Source organism: Teleopsis dalmanni, chromosome 1, assembly GCF_002237135.1.
Source record: "Teleopsis dalmanni isolate 2A chromosome 1, ASM223713v2, whole genome shotgun sequence".
Classification (NCBI taxonomy): domain Eukaryota; kingdom Metazoa; phylum Arthropoda; class Insecta; order Diptera; family Diopsidae; genus Teleopsis; species Teleopsis dalmanni.
In genome coordinates, this window is record NC_051846.1 from 14,384,359 (window position 1) to 14,398,632 (window position 14,274).

The following is a 14,274-nucleotide window of genomic DNA, read 5'->3' on the forward strand; positions in this document are numbered from 1 at the left end:
AATTGATTAAAAATCGAGGTTTAAAAAGTTTTCCGCATACGGAAGCGTTAACAAAAACAATACAAGTTATTAGCCGCACCCAAGCAGACGCCTGGGTTGTGGCATGGAATTACGGAAGGTGTAAAGTCATTGCCACGCGTTCCACGCCGCACTGTTGCTCTTCGTCGAAAATGAAATAAGTTTCTTTTAGCTTCAGTTTTCACCTACCGAAGCGTGTAATTATATTTAAATCTTTTGTGTTCCTTGGCAGTAAATTGTCTTTGGAAAATGACAAAAAAAAAATATCGGAAATGATAATTTCTTTTTATTTGTTTTACCTCAAACTCACACTTCTGTAGAGCAATCCAATAATTTCTATGATTGGTGGAATTAAAAGATTACCAAATGGCACCAATCAAACCGGAAAATATTCACAAGTCAATTTTGACGGATTACTTTCGCTGAATTCCAAGAAGTCCAAGACGGAATTCTGTTCTGGTCAAATTTTGATAAGAAAACAAAGGAAATACTTAATGTGAAAATTAAATATAATGTTAAAATTAAAATATTTAAAGCTTTAATTCTTCTCCTCTAAACTAAAGTCCTATAATAATTATTTAAAAAAGATTTTATCAATCGCAAGAATAACATTTGCCCACGAAAATCAAAAAAGAAACGTCATAAGTCAAGGTGAAATCCAAACCGAAAAGAAACCCCTTGACTATTCCACATATAGAAATCAATAATATTAATTAATTAATTTCACTAGTAGTAGCCAATAATAAAGAAAATTTATGGCAAAAGTGAAATTTCTTTGCCAATTATTAACGCAATTTATTTGGGAAGGAATTTTGTGAAAAAAAGCAAGGAAATCGACAATGCGAGGAGAATATCAGATAGTTTGCACAATGTCAAGTTGCTAAAATCTGCATGATTTATGTGGCAATGGCGTTGGCAACGCCATTGGTCATAGGTCTGATAATATCATCCTAACTGCGACACATTCCATACTCCAAGCAACACCATTCCACCGTTCCCCACACGCTCTTGCGCTAAAATGTAATATAATTAAAGCGAATTCGCATTAATTATCAAACGCACACACATTCATTCGCATAATCAAAAATTGTATCTATGTGTAGCTTTCGGATTTTACCCTTGAGCCTGCCACATATTTAAGATTATTCGGTACCTTATGCGACATCATAACTCACACTCGCATTCACACTCGCATTCACGGCCGCAATCCTCGCACATACTTGCACGTATAATTAATTTTCCATTCAATGTTGCATGGCAAATGCCTTCTTGCCTGCGTATCCTTTTTGTGCGACTGCTCGCTTATCCATTGGTCACATTACTGTATCCGGTACACTTTTAATTCCAATTGCTTAAATGCAAGCAAAAACGAGAAATAGTTCAAATTCTTTTTGGCAACATTGTCCAAAAAGTTTCATTCGCTTTTTATTTAGGACTCGGACTCGGTCTCGGAAGCGGACTCGCAATCGGACTGTGACTAGGAATAGGTTTTCTTGCACAAAACTGTTGCTGTTGCAAATAGTTTTTTCTTTTGTAGTTTTGGAAGGACTTTTGAAAACCATTTTGAAAGCTATTATGAGAGGTGTAGTTTTTTGGCAAAAGAAATTTTAATTTTAATTTTACACATAAATAGGTGTGGACAAAAACACTCAGTTTTTACAATCATTAATATATTTAAGTTGAAATGATAACAAATACATGTAAGTTCTTTACTCGGAATTGGAAAACCCTTAAAAAACATGGACTCTTTTCAATAGTTCTTTTTAGAAAAAAGATACACAATACCTAAACATATCGCCACAGCTAGAAAACGGGGAAGATTTGTTGGAATTAAAGACCAAAAGCTAGAACCACTCAAATCAAAGAAGTGACGTAAATTCGATTAATAACTCTTATTTGGAATTTATATCAGGCACGTAGCTATGTGGGAGCTTGAGGGGCTAAAGTCCTCTTTGAAAACAATCGCTGAACTATATTTATACATACAACGTGTATAGTCATATCAAAGCAAAAATTATTAATATTCTGGCTTTAGGTCTGCTACTCATAACTGTCTGCTGCACTTACACATACCTGTACCTGTTCAATATCGATTTAATATATTTATAGGGAAACATAACCCCATGAAACCCTTATCGTTGTAAGGCTTTTAATAAGGCTTACTTTAAGAGAGGAGTGTGTCATCACTTAATATGCCTTCCTAGATTACGCTAATGGTTAAAGAGTATCTTGGGTACATATATTATTTTATTTACTTGTTAAGTTCATAGATATCTTTCTTATGTTCACTATTATTCAATTGGGCATCCTTAAATCATTCGGGTCTATGAAAATCTTACAGTATATGCAGGGTATTAGTCTAAAAGTAGCCATAAAGTTAAGAATAATTTTATATTACAAAAGCTGTCGTTGATAAAGAGAATAGATAGATTTATTTATTAACAATCGTATGTTATTGTTGTTGTAACCCGTTGGGACCTGCTTGTGAAGTCCTTTTGGGGTGTGTAGAACGGCACTGGGTCGTCGCTGGCGACGAGTGGCTCCACGACGTAGACACGGTGGTTCTTAGAAACTTAACAATCTTATAGATTATTTTAGTAAATACTTTTACAATAAAGGGAAGTAATTAAAGGAAGAGTTATTTAGAAGTAAACGCTTATTATGAGAAAATTTTTGAAAATCTTATTCTATGTAGTTATTAACATCTTATGCCTCATATTCCATTTTTCTGAGTCCGCGTGCTTGCATATCTTCTTTCGCTGAGATGATTTCTTTCATTTTTTAGTATTACAATGTCTGGTTTTTGATATATATTTTAACCATATCACCTCGTAGGTCTTTATAAATATCTTTATATTTTTCTTAATGTTTTGTTTGGAGTATATTAAAAGTAAATTCATCAATTATTCCATACATCATACACCCATAGAAAGAAATGGTTTTATTATATAATTATGGATGAGTATTCGATATCTTAGGTACTGTTTATTATTGTGTATAAGGACAAAATAATTAAAGTGTATAGAAATTTCTTTAAGCTGATGATTAGTATTACCATGAAGCTAAATATTAAATATATAAACAGTATTTATCTTCTTATTCCATATACGACTCTAAAACTATTATGAAGAGGTGCAGTATTACAGTCACAGAGATCTGTTCTTAGTTTTTGAGCACCTTTAATAAATGTGATTATTTTATTATTTCTCTAATGGGAATATACAATACAATAGTCTACATATACTATAATATACTTAATCAGAATATCGTAACAAGAGTCATTGCTTGGAAGTTAATCATCGCTTCGTCTTTGTAAGAAAGCCTAAGGAAGTCATTTCCGGTCTACTCTGACTAACTACTCAGATACTTTGGATCGATTTTAAGGTTCTATTTCATCATTGATGCATGATCATTGGTTTCCAGTGATTTTCCATTGATTATAATAAAATCTATTTTTTACGAAAACTGCTTATCTTTTTGATTCTGTAAACTATTCACTCCAACAACTCCTTCATCGCATGGTGGACATTTTGAATCGTAACTAAGTCCTCCACAATTCCAACTGATGACATGTGTAGCAATTGATTATAGTAATTATTGAGTAATTGTTTTGTTGTTGCCGTTGTTGTATTCATTATAAAAGTTACTTTACGTTTTATCATTCGCGACATATTACAACCAACTTGCCAATCAGGAACGTGTCCCGGCAAAACTAAAAGTTTTATTTTCGCATTAGCACTAATCAGGAATGCTTGGACTTGCATCTGTAGGAAGAAAAATGCTGGAGCAAAAATTATTGTAGTTGAACCATTGAAAAAAGATTTTTTTAGAAAGAAATTAAAATCAAAAAAAATTCAATGTTGTGAACTCTTAACAGAAGAAATGAAAGAAACCTGAACATACTCGGAGTACTTTTAGAGATAATATCTGCGGGTACTTGTTAGCCATTGAATTTTAAAACATTTGTCCACGAAAATTTAAATTTAAGATGATATTTTGCAATCAACAATCCCAACCGCAAAAAAAATGTACTCAAAGATTGTCTGCACTAATTGGAGGGATGCATGAGGCAAGCTTGAATTGTCATAATTGACGCGTATTAAACTGATGCCGCAATTAAGGCGCTACACTTAATTGAACCGATTAAATACTTAATGGTCATTAATTAAAATAACACAACATTTACAAAGCATAAGGCAAAACAGATACAAGCTCGCAAACAGCACCAATCCCGTGCAATCCAAAGGGAAATAACGCCAAATGGTTTGTAATTATAGTGTTGCATTTGGGCAAATCGACCCAGGAGCCGCTCATTGCTGGATTTGCGTGCTTTTTGCGTTTAAGTGTGAAGCAGTAAAAGAAATTATTAGCTGATAACCACAAAAAGCTGAGAATGCCGCAATTGCCTCAATCGTTGCCAACATCCTACTTGGACCAGTTGTGGGCTGTTAATCGGCTGCTTCACTCTAATGAAACATGTGGCTGGCCAATGACGAATTACCGCAGCACAAACGAGCGACACTGAGACCTGAGAAGATTCGGTATGCCTACTGATAGTCAATAATGTTGCTCATCATTTCTTTTTTACTTCCTTCACTATCTCGATGAGAAAAGTATCTGTATCTGTCGAAATGACGCTTTTATTGTACGCACATTAAGCAGAAGATGGTTACGAATTTGGTTTAATTGTTGCAGCAACGCTTTATAGGCGCACATGTTTCTAATTGGAATTTGGCATCGCATCGAATTTAAGAGGCATCCATTTTTTATTAGCCTTGGAAAATATATCAAAATAAACTCATACTACCACGCAATCATTGGAATTTCTTCTTAAAATAGATCGAAAAAAAAATACTTGCTACAGTGAGTTACGATTTTCCTTGAATTTCTCATAGTTTTTAACTCATGCAGTTCACATCAACTTCATTTGGAAGTAACTTAAAAATTTTATCACGTGCGCAAATATTAGCTTTTGTCCATTGGCTTATCTGGCAGCTCGTTGCCGCTGCTATCGGAATCATTTTGGGTTTCTTAATTTTTCCAATTGAATGCTTTACGGTCACACGTCACACACGTTCTTACATTTTGGCACTTAAATGCTGCGTCCTTTGCTTGACTCTATTGACACGCCATAATATTGTCCACGCCATTGCCAAGCAATTTTTGCAGTGCATCCCTCTTTGTCCCAACCAAACCAAACAAGACAACCACCACTCTCAACCGGTCAGTCTGTTGCAATGCTCCAGTTCCTTTCCTTTAGCCCGGTAAGCCATCTTCAATCTTAATATTCCGCACTCTTCTCACAGCCTTTTGTTTTATTCTTCATTATTACTTTTTTAGCGCTCTACGATTTCGATTGTCTACATTGCCTTCATCTTTTTATTATTGGCACTCGTTCCGTCCATGCGGAGTCATCTTGCAATGAATAATTGCACATGCTTGACTTCATACGCGTTGCGAGCAGTACTCGATACTGTCCACTGTCATTTATGTGCTCTGCATGCAAATTAATCCAATACGAATTTCATACCTTTAATTGCATTTATGTGATTGTCAAGCATTTTCGGGCACTCTTCCCCCTCTCGAGCCATTCCATTTTATTGCCACTTTTTTATCGTCCAAGGTACGCCATTTACATTTTACATTTTAATTGAAATTGAGCAGATTACTCGCCTTTGTGAACTGTTATTGAATATGTAGCGAAAACGGCGTAGGTCCTTACAACCCCCATAAGGATAAGGGAAGTAGTTTTAATCGAATCAAATCGGCATACATTTTTTATCTTTTATTTTAATTGCATTTATACTTTCTAGAAAAAATCAAAATTTATTGAACTTATTCCTTCCCCAATAGGCACTAAGTTATTTTGTGAGATTATCAAGTAAGGCTTCAATGGATTCGATGCCACTCTATTTAGGCTTGTAGCCAAAAAACTAACTTCGGAAAGCTTTCAGACAATTTTAGTCATTTAAAAAAAATTGGTATAATTAAACAGACATGGTGCATTAACAATGAAAATAAATCTACATAAATATATTCCTTCGATTCATTTTAGCCTATATACCTGGATATCTATCTATCAAACCAATTTATTTAAAATATTATTGCAATGATTATTTTAATATTTAATAGTATTTCACTATTGTGATCCTCTATTTAGTAAGAGGATCAGTATCTACTATCATCTACTATCTTAACGAAGAACGGTATACCCTTCCATACTCTCATCTAAATTTCATCTATGAGAATTAGATTGAGCAGGTTAAAAATGTTATTTTCTTTATAGAAAAAATAGATTACACTGATTTAATCTAAATTTTTGTTTGACTCTACTTACTTCATGTATGAACTGACTAATCTGATGTACATTTCAATTTTATGTCCGATTTCGTTATACTTAACTTATTGAAAAATAGTGGAAGATATCTTTAGTGTAACTCAGTTAAAAATTTGAGAGTGTTTATTTATTGAAAAGGAAATAAAACGATTAATCTACCATAAAAAGGAGCATAAGCTGCCGGGGACATATGTTTTAAAGAGAAATAAATTTATAGCTATCAGTGTTTAATAAACTCCACTTAAAAAAATGAAAACTACTGGTTCTAAATATGATCATTTCTACTCTTTATTGACAATTTATATTTAATTACTCGTAATACGCCAAGGACAATTTATTAGAGAAATAAAAACCTCCCACAAATTGATTAGCCTTAGCAGATGCTACTGATCAATGAAATAAGCTGGAATGCACTTTAGCCTTCGATTTTAACCCTATGTAACACTAATTAATATGAAGCCATAATAATGCCACCTTAGTGGTGCCAGACACAGTTAGCTTTCCATGTCACAAAAGTGACAAACATCAGAATCGGAGAGATCAAATCAATTTAAATGATCCCACACGTTGCAGCGGCCTGTAAAGCAACCAGACAGAATCCTTAAGTCTACTATTCTTAGCGAAAGTTCCGTATTTGTTATTTCCTTTCCTGGAATGAGTAATTATTTTATTGACGTTAGCCCAAAATTATTAAACCAGTAGTTTAGAAATTTCTTTTCCTCCTATATTCTGATCATTTTATTTAATTTGGATGAGTTCACTGAATATTTCAGAACCAATTAATGCCGATGATATAATGTTACTTTTATTGAAGAGGGGGATTATCCAAGCTAGAACTGACAGCTTAACTGAAATTGTTGAAGAAGTTGGTTTGTAATACCAAGAGAGTTGCGCTAATTAAGCAACTACATCATATCAGATGATGGTGCAACCACTCGATATGTGTACCAGGATGTTCAAAATCATCTTCGAACTATTATCCCAAATATCTAATCACATACACGATTCCTGCCACTACACTTATACATAAAAAATACAGAAGTTATGCCTAAAAAAACTTCAGAAAATCCCTCAGATGCACTTGAAATATTCAGGAAATGGAATGCCAAACTATCTTTTCCAATGATAGAACCCATCTCAAGTATTTTTATATTTGCACTGTATGTCAAATTAGAGTGTATATCATCATACATTTCAATCAGATTTATTAGCGCTGACATCTTTTTCGCCTATAGAATATACCAAACTTATACACTACAAGTACCATTACTACTCACCACAACTTCATCGAAAAAGGTATATCTTCAACATATGTATAATTAACAATGGGTTGATAATTGCTTTAATTCATATTATTGTATTTACTAATATAATATAATATTTACTAATATATAATATAATTATAAGAAATCGGCTCCGCTTTAAATAAATGCTTTATTTAAAAAGATAATTAATTTGTTTAAATGCTTAACTTTTCCTTTTTGTAGTCTTTTATATAGTTCAAAACTTCATTTGGTTCCAATTCCATAACTTTATCACCTCTATGAACTTCTAGTTTTGGTTGAGCGTCTAAGCTTTTACTGCCAATGACCACAATTAATGGATAACCCATTCTGTAAACATATACATAAATAACATATGATGAAACCAAAAAGAGCAAACTAATTTAATTACTTTTTAGAGTCCATAAGTCGCTTGCCAATGGTCATGTTCTTACGATCTTCATAAAGCACATCTTCACTACATATGTCCTGCAACGACTTACTCAATTCCGCTTCAATTGCCTCACCCGCTTGTTGCTCTTTGCTACCTTGCTTTGGACTGATAATACAAACATCAAATGGTGCTAGCAGACTTGGCCAACGCAATTCAGTTTCCGTTGAAAGCACTTCGAGCGATGCAGCAACTAAGCGCGTAATGCCAATACCGTAACAACCCATAACTAACGGCGTAGATTTGCCTTTGTTTGGTAAAAATGTGGCACCTAACGGTTGAGAATACTTATCGCCTAACAGGAACGCATGACCAACTTCGATGCCACGCATTTCTTTTAAATCTGAGCTTGAACATTGTTTGCAGGTCTTCTCTGTGTTTTCAACTTCAGCATTAGTGGCATGTCCACAGCTATTACAGCGATTAATAATATCTTCTCCCGTATCGGATATATAATGGAATTCATGCGAGAGTTTGCCTCCCATCATACCAGTAGCAGCTTCAACTATTTAATAAAATTAATAAATAATTAATGTTCATTACATTGCAAAAGACCGCAACACAAACCTTTTTCGAATGGAACCTGCAAGCGTTTAAACAGAGCACTATAAGCTCCAATTACTTGTTCATAAGTATCTCGTGCTTCTTCTTGTGTGCTATCAAAGGTGTACATATCCTTCATAAGGAACTCTTTTGCACGCATAAGTCCGAAGCGTGCTTTTAGTTCATCTCGAAACTTTGGTCCAATTTGATATAAACGTAGTGGTAGTTGACGGTATGATATAGGCGCTGTTGTCGCTAACATAGCTGTTATGGCTTCTTCATGTGTCTATAAATCAACATTGACACTAACGAAGGCGAGTGAAAATTAGTAACACAAATACTTACTGGACTCAATAAAAACTGCTTACCGTGACGATCACGTAACATGTAAAATTCATCAATATCATTGTCCAAGCGTCCGGTTTTCTGCCATAGTTTAGCTGCTGTCAACACAGGTAACGTGATGTGCTGTCCATCAATTTCCCTCATTTGTTTGTGAACTAAAGCGATGCATTTGTCCAGCGAACGTTGTGCCAGCGGCATTATGTGAAATGTGCCATTGTTTGCCGGTCTTATTAAGCCCAAATCTGTCATCAACTGTATTAAACACAAATATTAATTTACCCAAAACATTTAGAAGTACTTTGTTACCTTTTGACTGCGAGAAATTCCTTGCACATGTTTAATAACTGCATTTTTTGGTGTTATTATCAAAGGCCAAAATAATTTTGATGTTTTGTTCATGTTTAGAAATCAGCTGTTTCATGCTTGTTCTTATTGTACGATATTCACAGCGCAGTGACTCGGTGCAGTGGCTATAAAATTCGAGACTCGTTTATGGAAGCTATTAATAAGTTCGTTTTATTTGTAAAAACATTTCTATGTTCATATTTAGATATCAATATAAATACTTTATATAAATAACATTCTCAGATTTTTAATTTTAAAACTTATCATATAGATATACTTATGCTTATATATATTCATAGAAGGTTATATTTGGGTTGAATATCATTTCGTAATTTATTCGTGTATATGTTCAGTTTATAATACGTGAAAATTTTTTTGATTATCATAAATAACTTATCAAAATAATAACAAAAAGCAATATATCAAAACAATAAGATAAAAAATGTTTACCATTGCTCTTCTATTATTCATTTTGTTTTCTATTATAGATATTAATTAATTAATTAAATTTATATCATATTGTATACTTGTGCACCTGTACATTTTTTTCCAACCAGACTTAATGCTGTTTTTTTACAACTCTGAAAGGAAAAATGTTCTTACGTTCTTACTGCGACTAAATGAATTCATATTCGTTAAAGGAAGATGTGGTCGTATCCATTGGCATAAGTTGATTTATGCATGCGAAAGAGCTTTTATGTGTCAGAAACTTCTGAATCCTAAACGAGCTTTTGTTTATTTATATTTGAATTGGAAGCAAGTAATATGTAGTTTTCTGTTGCTTACAGAAATTAATTATTTAATCAGGAAAACGCATAAAATGAAAAAACTTTAGTGCATATTATTTATTTTTATAAAACAACATTTTAATAAATTCGTTCTTCTTGTTTGTTTGAATACATTTTTTTTAATAAAATTATTTTGCCTATATGATATCTTCTCATTCCCTATACTTGGTGTGATAGATTTGATTCACACAACAATTTGCCAAATAAAACGTATTTTAACTGGGTGGCAACCCTATTGAATGACATTTCAAAGCTAAAATAAATTGCGTGGCATCCTCTTCGACCGCATTGATTTGACAATTTCTGTTATTCGCAAATGTGCTGCAAAATAATTGAAAATGCATAGCGATTTATATAAAAAAAGTTTACGGAATGAAGACCTGCAGGAAGAGAGACGCAATAAGCAGTTACAGGAGCAGAAGCGCCTTCGAACTGCCCTACAAGACGAACATCGTCAAATTTCAAATGTTGACATTGCAGAAGAAATTGAATTGCCGAAGCGTTATTTTGACAGCCGGCGGAATAAGGAGTTTACAAAAATAAGGCCAATGGATTCGGAGTGGTTGTGGCAGCGACCTAGTGATTTACAGAATTGGCTGATAATGCCGTACCCAAAAGGACAGCGTTGCATACTTATTGCTGAAGGCGCATGCACTAGAATCTATACCAAACGCGGTAAACTGTGTTGTATATTGCATACACGATTTCCTGGTGATTTGATGAAGCCAGGAAGCGGGACCGTTGTCGACTGCGTATACAGCAGAGCAGATAACACAATTTATGTCATAGATATGTTGGCATTCGGTACTAATGATTTGGTTAACTGTGAAGCGCAGTTCCGGTTCTTCTGGTTGAAATCGCGTTTTCAAGATTATGAAATTGACTTGGACAATGATAAAGGAGGCAAGAAAATTGTTTTACTAGATAAATATGACTTCGCATATATCGATAGTGTTGAAGAGACAGTGAAACGCTTTCCATACTGGCCTGATAATAAGCCAAAATTGGACGGTTTCGTTTTTTATCATAAAGAGTCGAGTTACGTCTTCGAGCGCACACCGCTAATGTGTTGGTTGTTTCCTTATATGATAACTGATGTGCTAGGTATTCCAAGCAGCATAAGGTACAAAAAACCTACGGATTATATAGGAGCAACTCAATATATGCATTTTCTGAATGAAAACGAAATGAAAAAAATTAAAAGAAATAACGAGAAATTAAAGTCTGAACCTATGGATGCTTCACTTCTAATAGAAATGAGTGAAACAAGTGACATCGAGGTAGATAGTTCGGTAGAATTAGTGCCAAACGATATATGTACAACAGGTGGTATGGAGTTGGACAGTTTGGAAGAAATGTTAGCAGCTGAACGTAGTTTAGAATTGGAGGGAAAATAAATAGTATTGCTCGCCTGGATGTGGGAGGGTGGGTTTTTGCTTTCAAAAGGATTTTTGCATCTGCGCAATGCAACACAAAAATATATTTCTTTTAGAAACCTTTTGTTGAAACTTTTAATATAACAGAATAATTCCACAATTAAGCAAAGTAAGACATTTTGATAAACTCTAAAAATTTGTACTAATATTTAACAATTTCAGATTACACTCAGACTTGCTCTCAAATCTCAAAAATTTATACACTTAGCTCCAGAGGGGAAATAAAAAATATAAATATATCACAGAAACAAAAATGGTTATACAGCGAAGTTGGAAAATTTTAAGTGAACCTGCCTCCGCTTCTACAACAGACGCTAATAGATCACCCGCTGGCCTCCATTCTTCATCAGACGATTCAAATTGTTCCAATCAAACAACGCATTCAATGGTTACGAGTGTGGCTAGTCCACCAACAGGAAAATTTGACGGTGTCGCTTCAATGGCAAATGAAAATGTGGTAACTCTTTTGTTGTTTAATTCGATTAATATATATCTTAATATTCATTTTTTATTTAAAACATATAGAAATTTGTAACAACGCCTCAAATGGCTGAAAATATGTTAAAACGTCTACGGCAGCGTTTAAGTTGTCCTGGGGCAACAAGCAGTTCAAATGCAGAGAGTGCTGTACGTTCTCTGGAACTGCTACGCATATCTGTACAAAACGCATTTGACAAGGAAATTGATGGAATTGTGAAGCGCTTTATTGAAGTAAGTTGTATTCAAAACATATCACTATGGTGAAATTGAAAAATTATATCCACTTACTATATAATTCAGATTACCATATATTGTAAATACACCTATTACTTTTTTTATTTACAGAACTATTTTAAGCCTGCTTGCAATAACATTAAGAGTAATATGGGTCAAAATTCTTTGTCGGATGATGTGGTATGTACTTGCATTTGATATAATCTGCATATATTTTTCTTACGTTCACTCCATTATAGTTGCAGAAAATGTCTTGTGCATTGCTGGAGAACTCAAAAGCGCAATATAATGCTTTTCGTGTAAAACAACCTGTCGCTTTAAGCAACACACAGGCAGCAACACCAGACCAAACGATGCGTATGACCCTCAAACGTCCAGCAGCAAAACCAATTGGCTTAAATGAGCTCTCTAAAAAGTTGTTGCCAACTACGGTGACTGTGACAACACAATTACAAGCTGCAGCAGCAACAACAACAACGGCAACAAATCGTGCTCCACCAGTACAAACACAACCAACACGCGTTCCAGCAAAACCTGTTACTGTGACCCCAGCACGTCGGCAAATATTTTGGAATACTGCACACATATCAACGGCAACCAAATTCGTGCTCGATGTACAAGCCAATCAAGCATTTGGTTTTGGTACTGATGGTAAAGAGCGTCTAGCAAGCAAACATCCGGAGTTGATACGTTACTTACCGGATGGCGAAGATCGCGAATGGTTAACTTCACAAAATATCATTTCACAACAAAATCGTAATTCTCGTTTTCTGTTTCTTATTCACGATGAAGTCTGCCGCCTGCAACAGACTAATGACGTATATCGCAACAAACCAAACGTCAACTTGAACTGCATGCATAAATTCACTGTTCCCGAATTTATGATACAAAAGATGAAAATATTTTTCGTAGATTTGAACATTAAAAGTCGTGGTTTAATAACAAATTCCTTTTCTGTGGGCACAATGCAAAGCAACAGCCACCTAAGAAATGCTCTACTTCAAGGTGTGAACAATAATACCACCGGGACAACGGAAACTATTCCTAATAATGCAAATGTCAGCAGCTTATCTGCAACTTTGCCTATCGTTGCAAATGACAATGCCACCGTCGATGTGCAGTTGCAAGTTAAACCGAAAGCCAGTACTTTGAGTTCCTCCCATGCTACGCTAACTGCTTTACTCAATAACGCCATAAGTAGCTCCAGTTTGTTAAGTTCAAATGAGGATTTAGCAGCCAACAAGCTGCATAAATAAGTAAGTGCAATATGGTTAAATCCGAAATAAAATTAAAATTTAGATGACTTAAAATTTTTTAATATATAATGATTTATTGTATATTTCAAAAATAAGAATTGGACCTGAATGATAAATTCTTCAATATGTATTTTATTCTATTTTTAAGAAGCAATAAAATGTAACATTAATTATAGTCAAAGATTAATTTATGTATTATTTACTTTTAGTTGAATACAGATCTTAATAGAAAATAGATCTCGCAAGTCGCTGTGTACAATTGTCCTTTCAGCAATGATTTGTTCTAACATGAAACCCAATATTTATAATAATGTTTTTTTCCTTCCACTTACAAATTGATATACTTTTGAGAAATATAGAAAGAATATTGTAAATAAAATATTCTATGATTGCACATAAAACATTCTAGACTATATACTTTATGTAGTATATTCTCTACTATATATTCAAGCATATGTTTATACCTGAATTAATTTCCAAGTATATTACGTTTTTATAGACGAATCAAGTTATTTGTAAGATAACGGATGAAAAGTTAGATTTCAATTTTTACTGAATCCAAATATTTCTGTCGAGCACTGGTGTTATATTTTGGTATGACGTCGTTAGCATACACACATCTTACATGATCTAACATAACAATATATCCACAATGCAGATTGACACTACTCTATGAGATTATCATATGTATGTTCGGATCTCTGCAACGCTTTTTTTGTTGACTTAAAGAAGAGGACTGTGGAATATATCTGCCTTAGGTTTTAGAGAGAAAATCTTGG

At 33.9% G+C, this 14,274-nt stretch overlaps 3 protein-coding genes across 4 annotated transcripts; 2 read left to right on the forward strand and 1 right to left on the reverse strand.

The window, feature by feature from the left end:
- Nucleotides 1-7,775: 7,775 nt before the first annotated feature.
- On the reverse strand, nucleotides 7,776-9,428 carry LOC119668422 (probable proline--tRNA ligase, mitochondrial). Its single transcript, XM_038077921.1, has 5 exons — nucleotides 9,263-9,428; nucleotides 8,957-9,208; nucleotides 8,636-8,897; nucleotides 8,030-8,573; nucleotides 7,776-7,968 (listed from the first exon to the last, which is right to left on the reverse strand). Exons 1-5 carry the CDS (start codon nucleotides 9,353-9,355, stop codon nucleotides 7,815-7,817), a joined length of 1,305 nt encoding a protein of 434 aa, XP_037933849.1. The 5' UTR covers nucleotides 9,356-9,428; the 3' UTR covers nucleotides 7,776-7,814.
- Nucleotides 9,429-10,427: 999 nt separating this feature from the next.
- LOC119677599 (snurportin-1) lies at nucleotides 10,428-11,486 on the forward strand. Its single transcript, XM_038089010.1, has one exon. The coding sequence runs from the start codon at nucleotides 10,428-10,430 to the stop codon at nucleotides 11,484-11,486; it is 1,059 nt and encodes a 352-aa protein (XP_037944938.1).
- On the forward strand, nucleotides 11,483-13,636 carry LOC119669467 (deoxynucleotidyltransferase terminal-interacting protein 1). 2 transcript variants are annotated; one of them, XM_038079365.1, is made up of 5 exons: nucleotides 11,483-11,634; nucleotides 11,688-11,982; nucleotides 12,051-12,236; nucleotides 12,351-12,419; nucleotides 12,479-13,636. In XM_038079365.1, the coding sequence occupies exons 2-5, from the start codon at nucleotides 11,779-11,781 to the stop codon at nucleotides 13,493-13,495; spliced, it is 1,476 nt and encodes a 491-aa protein (XP_037935293.1). In that variant the 5' UTR covers nucleotides 11,483-11,634; nucleotides 11,688-11,778; the 3' UTR covers nucleotides 13,496-13,636. The 2 variants fall into 2 exon arrangements, with proteins under 2 accessions (XP_037935293.1, XP_037935294.1); XM_038079366.1 differs by having other exon boundaries at nucleotides 11,688-11,979.
- Nucleotides 13,637-14,274: the final 638 nt, after the last annotated feature.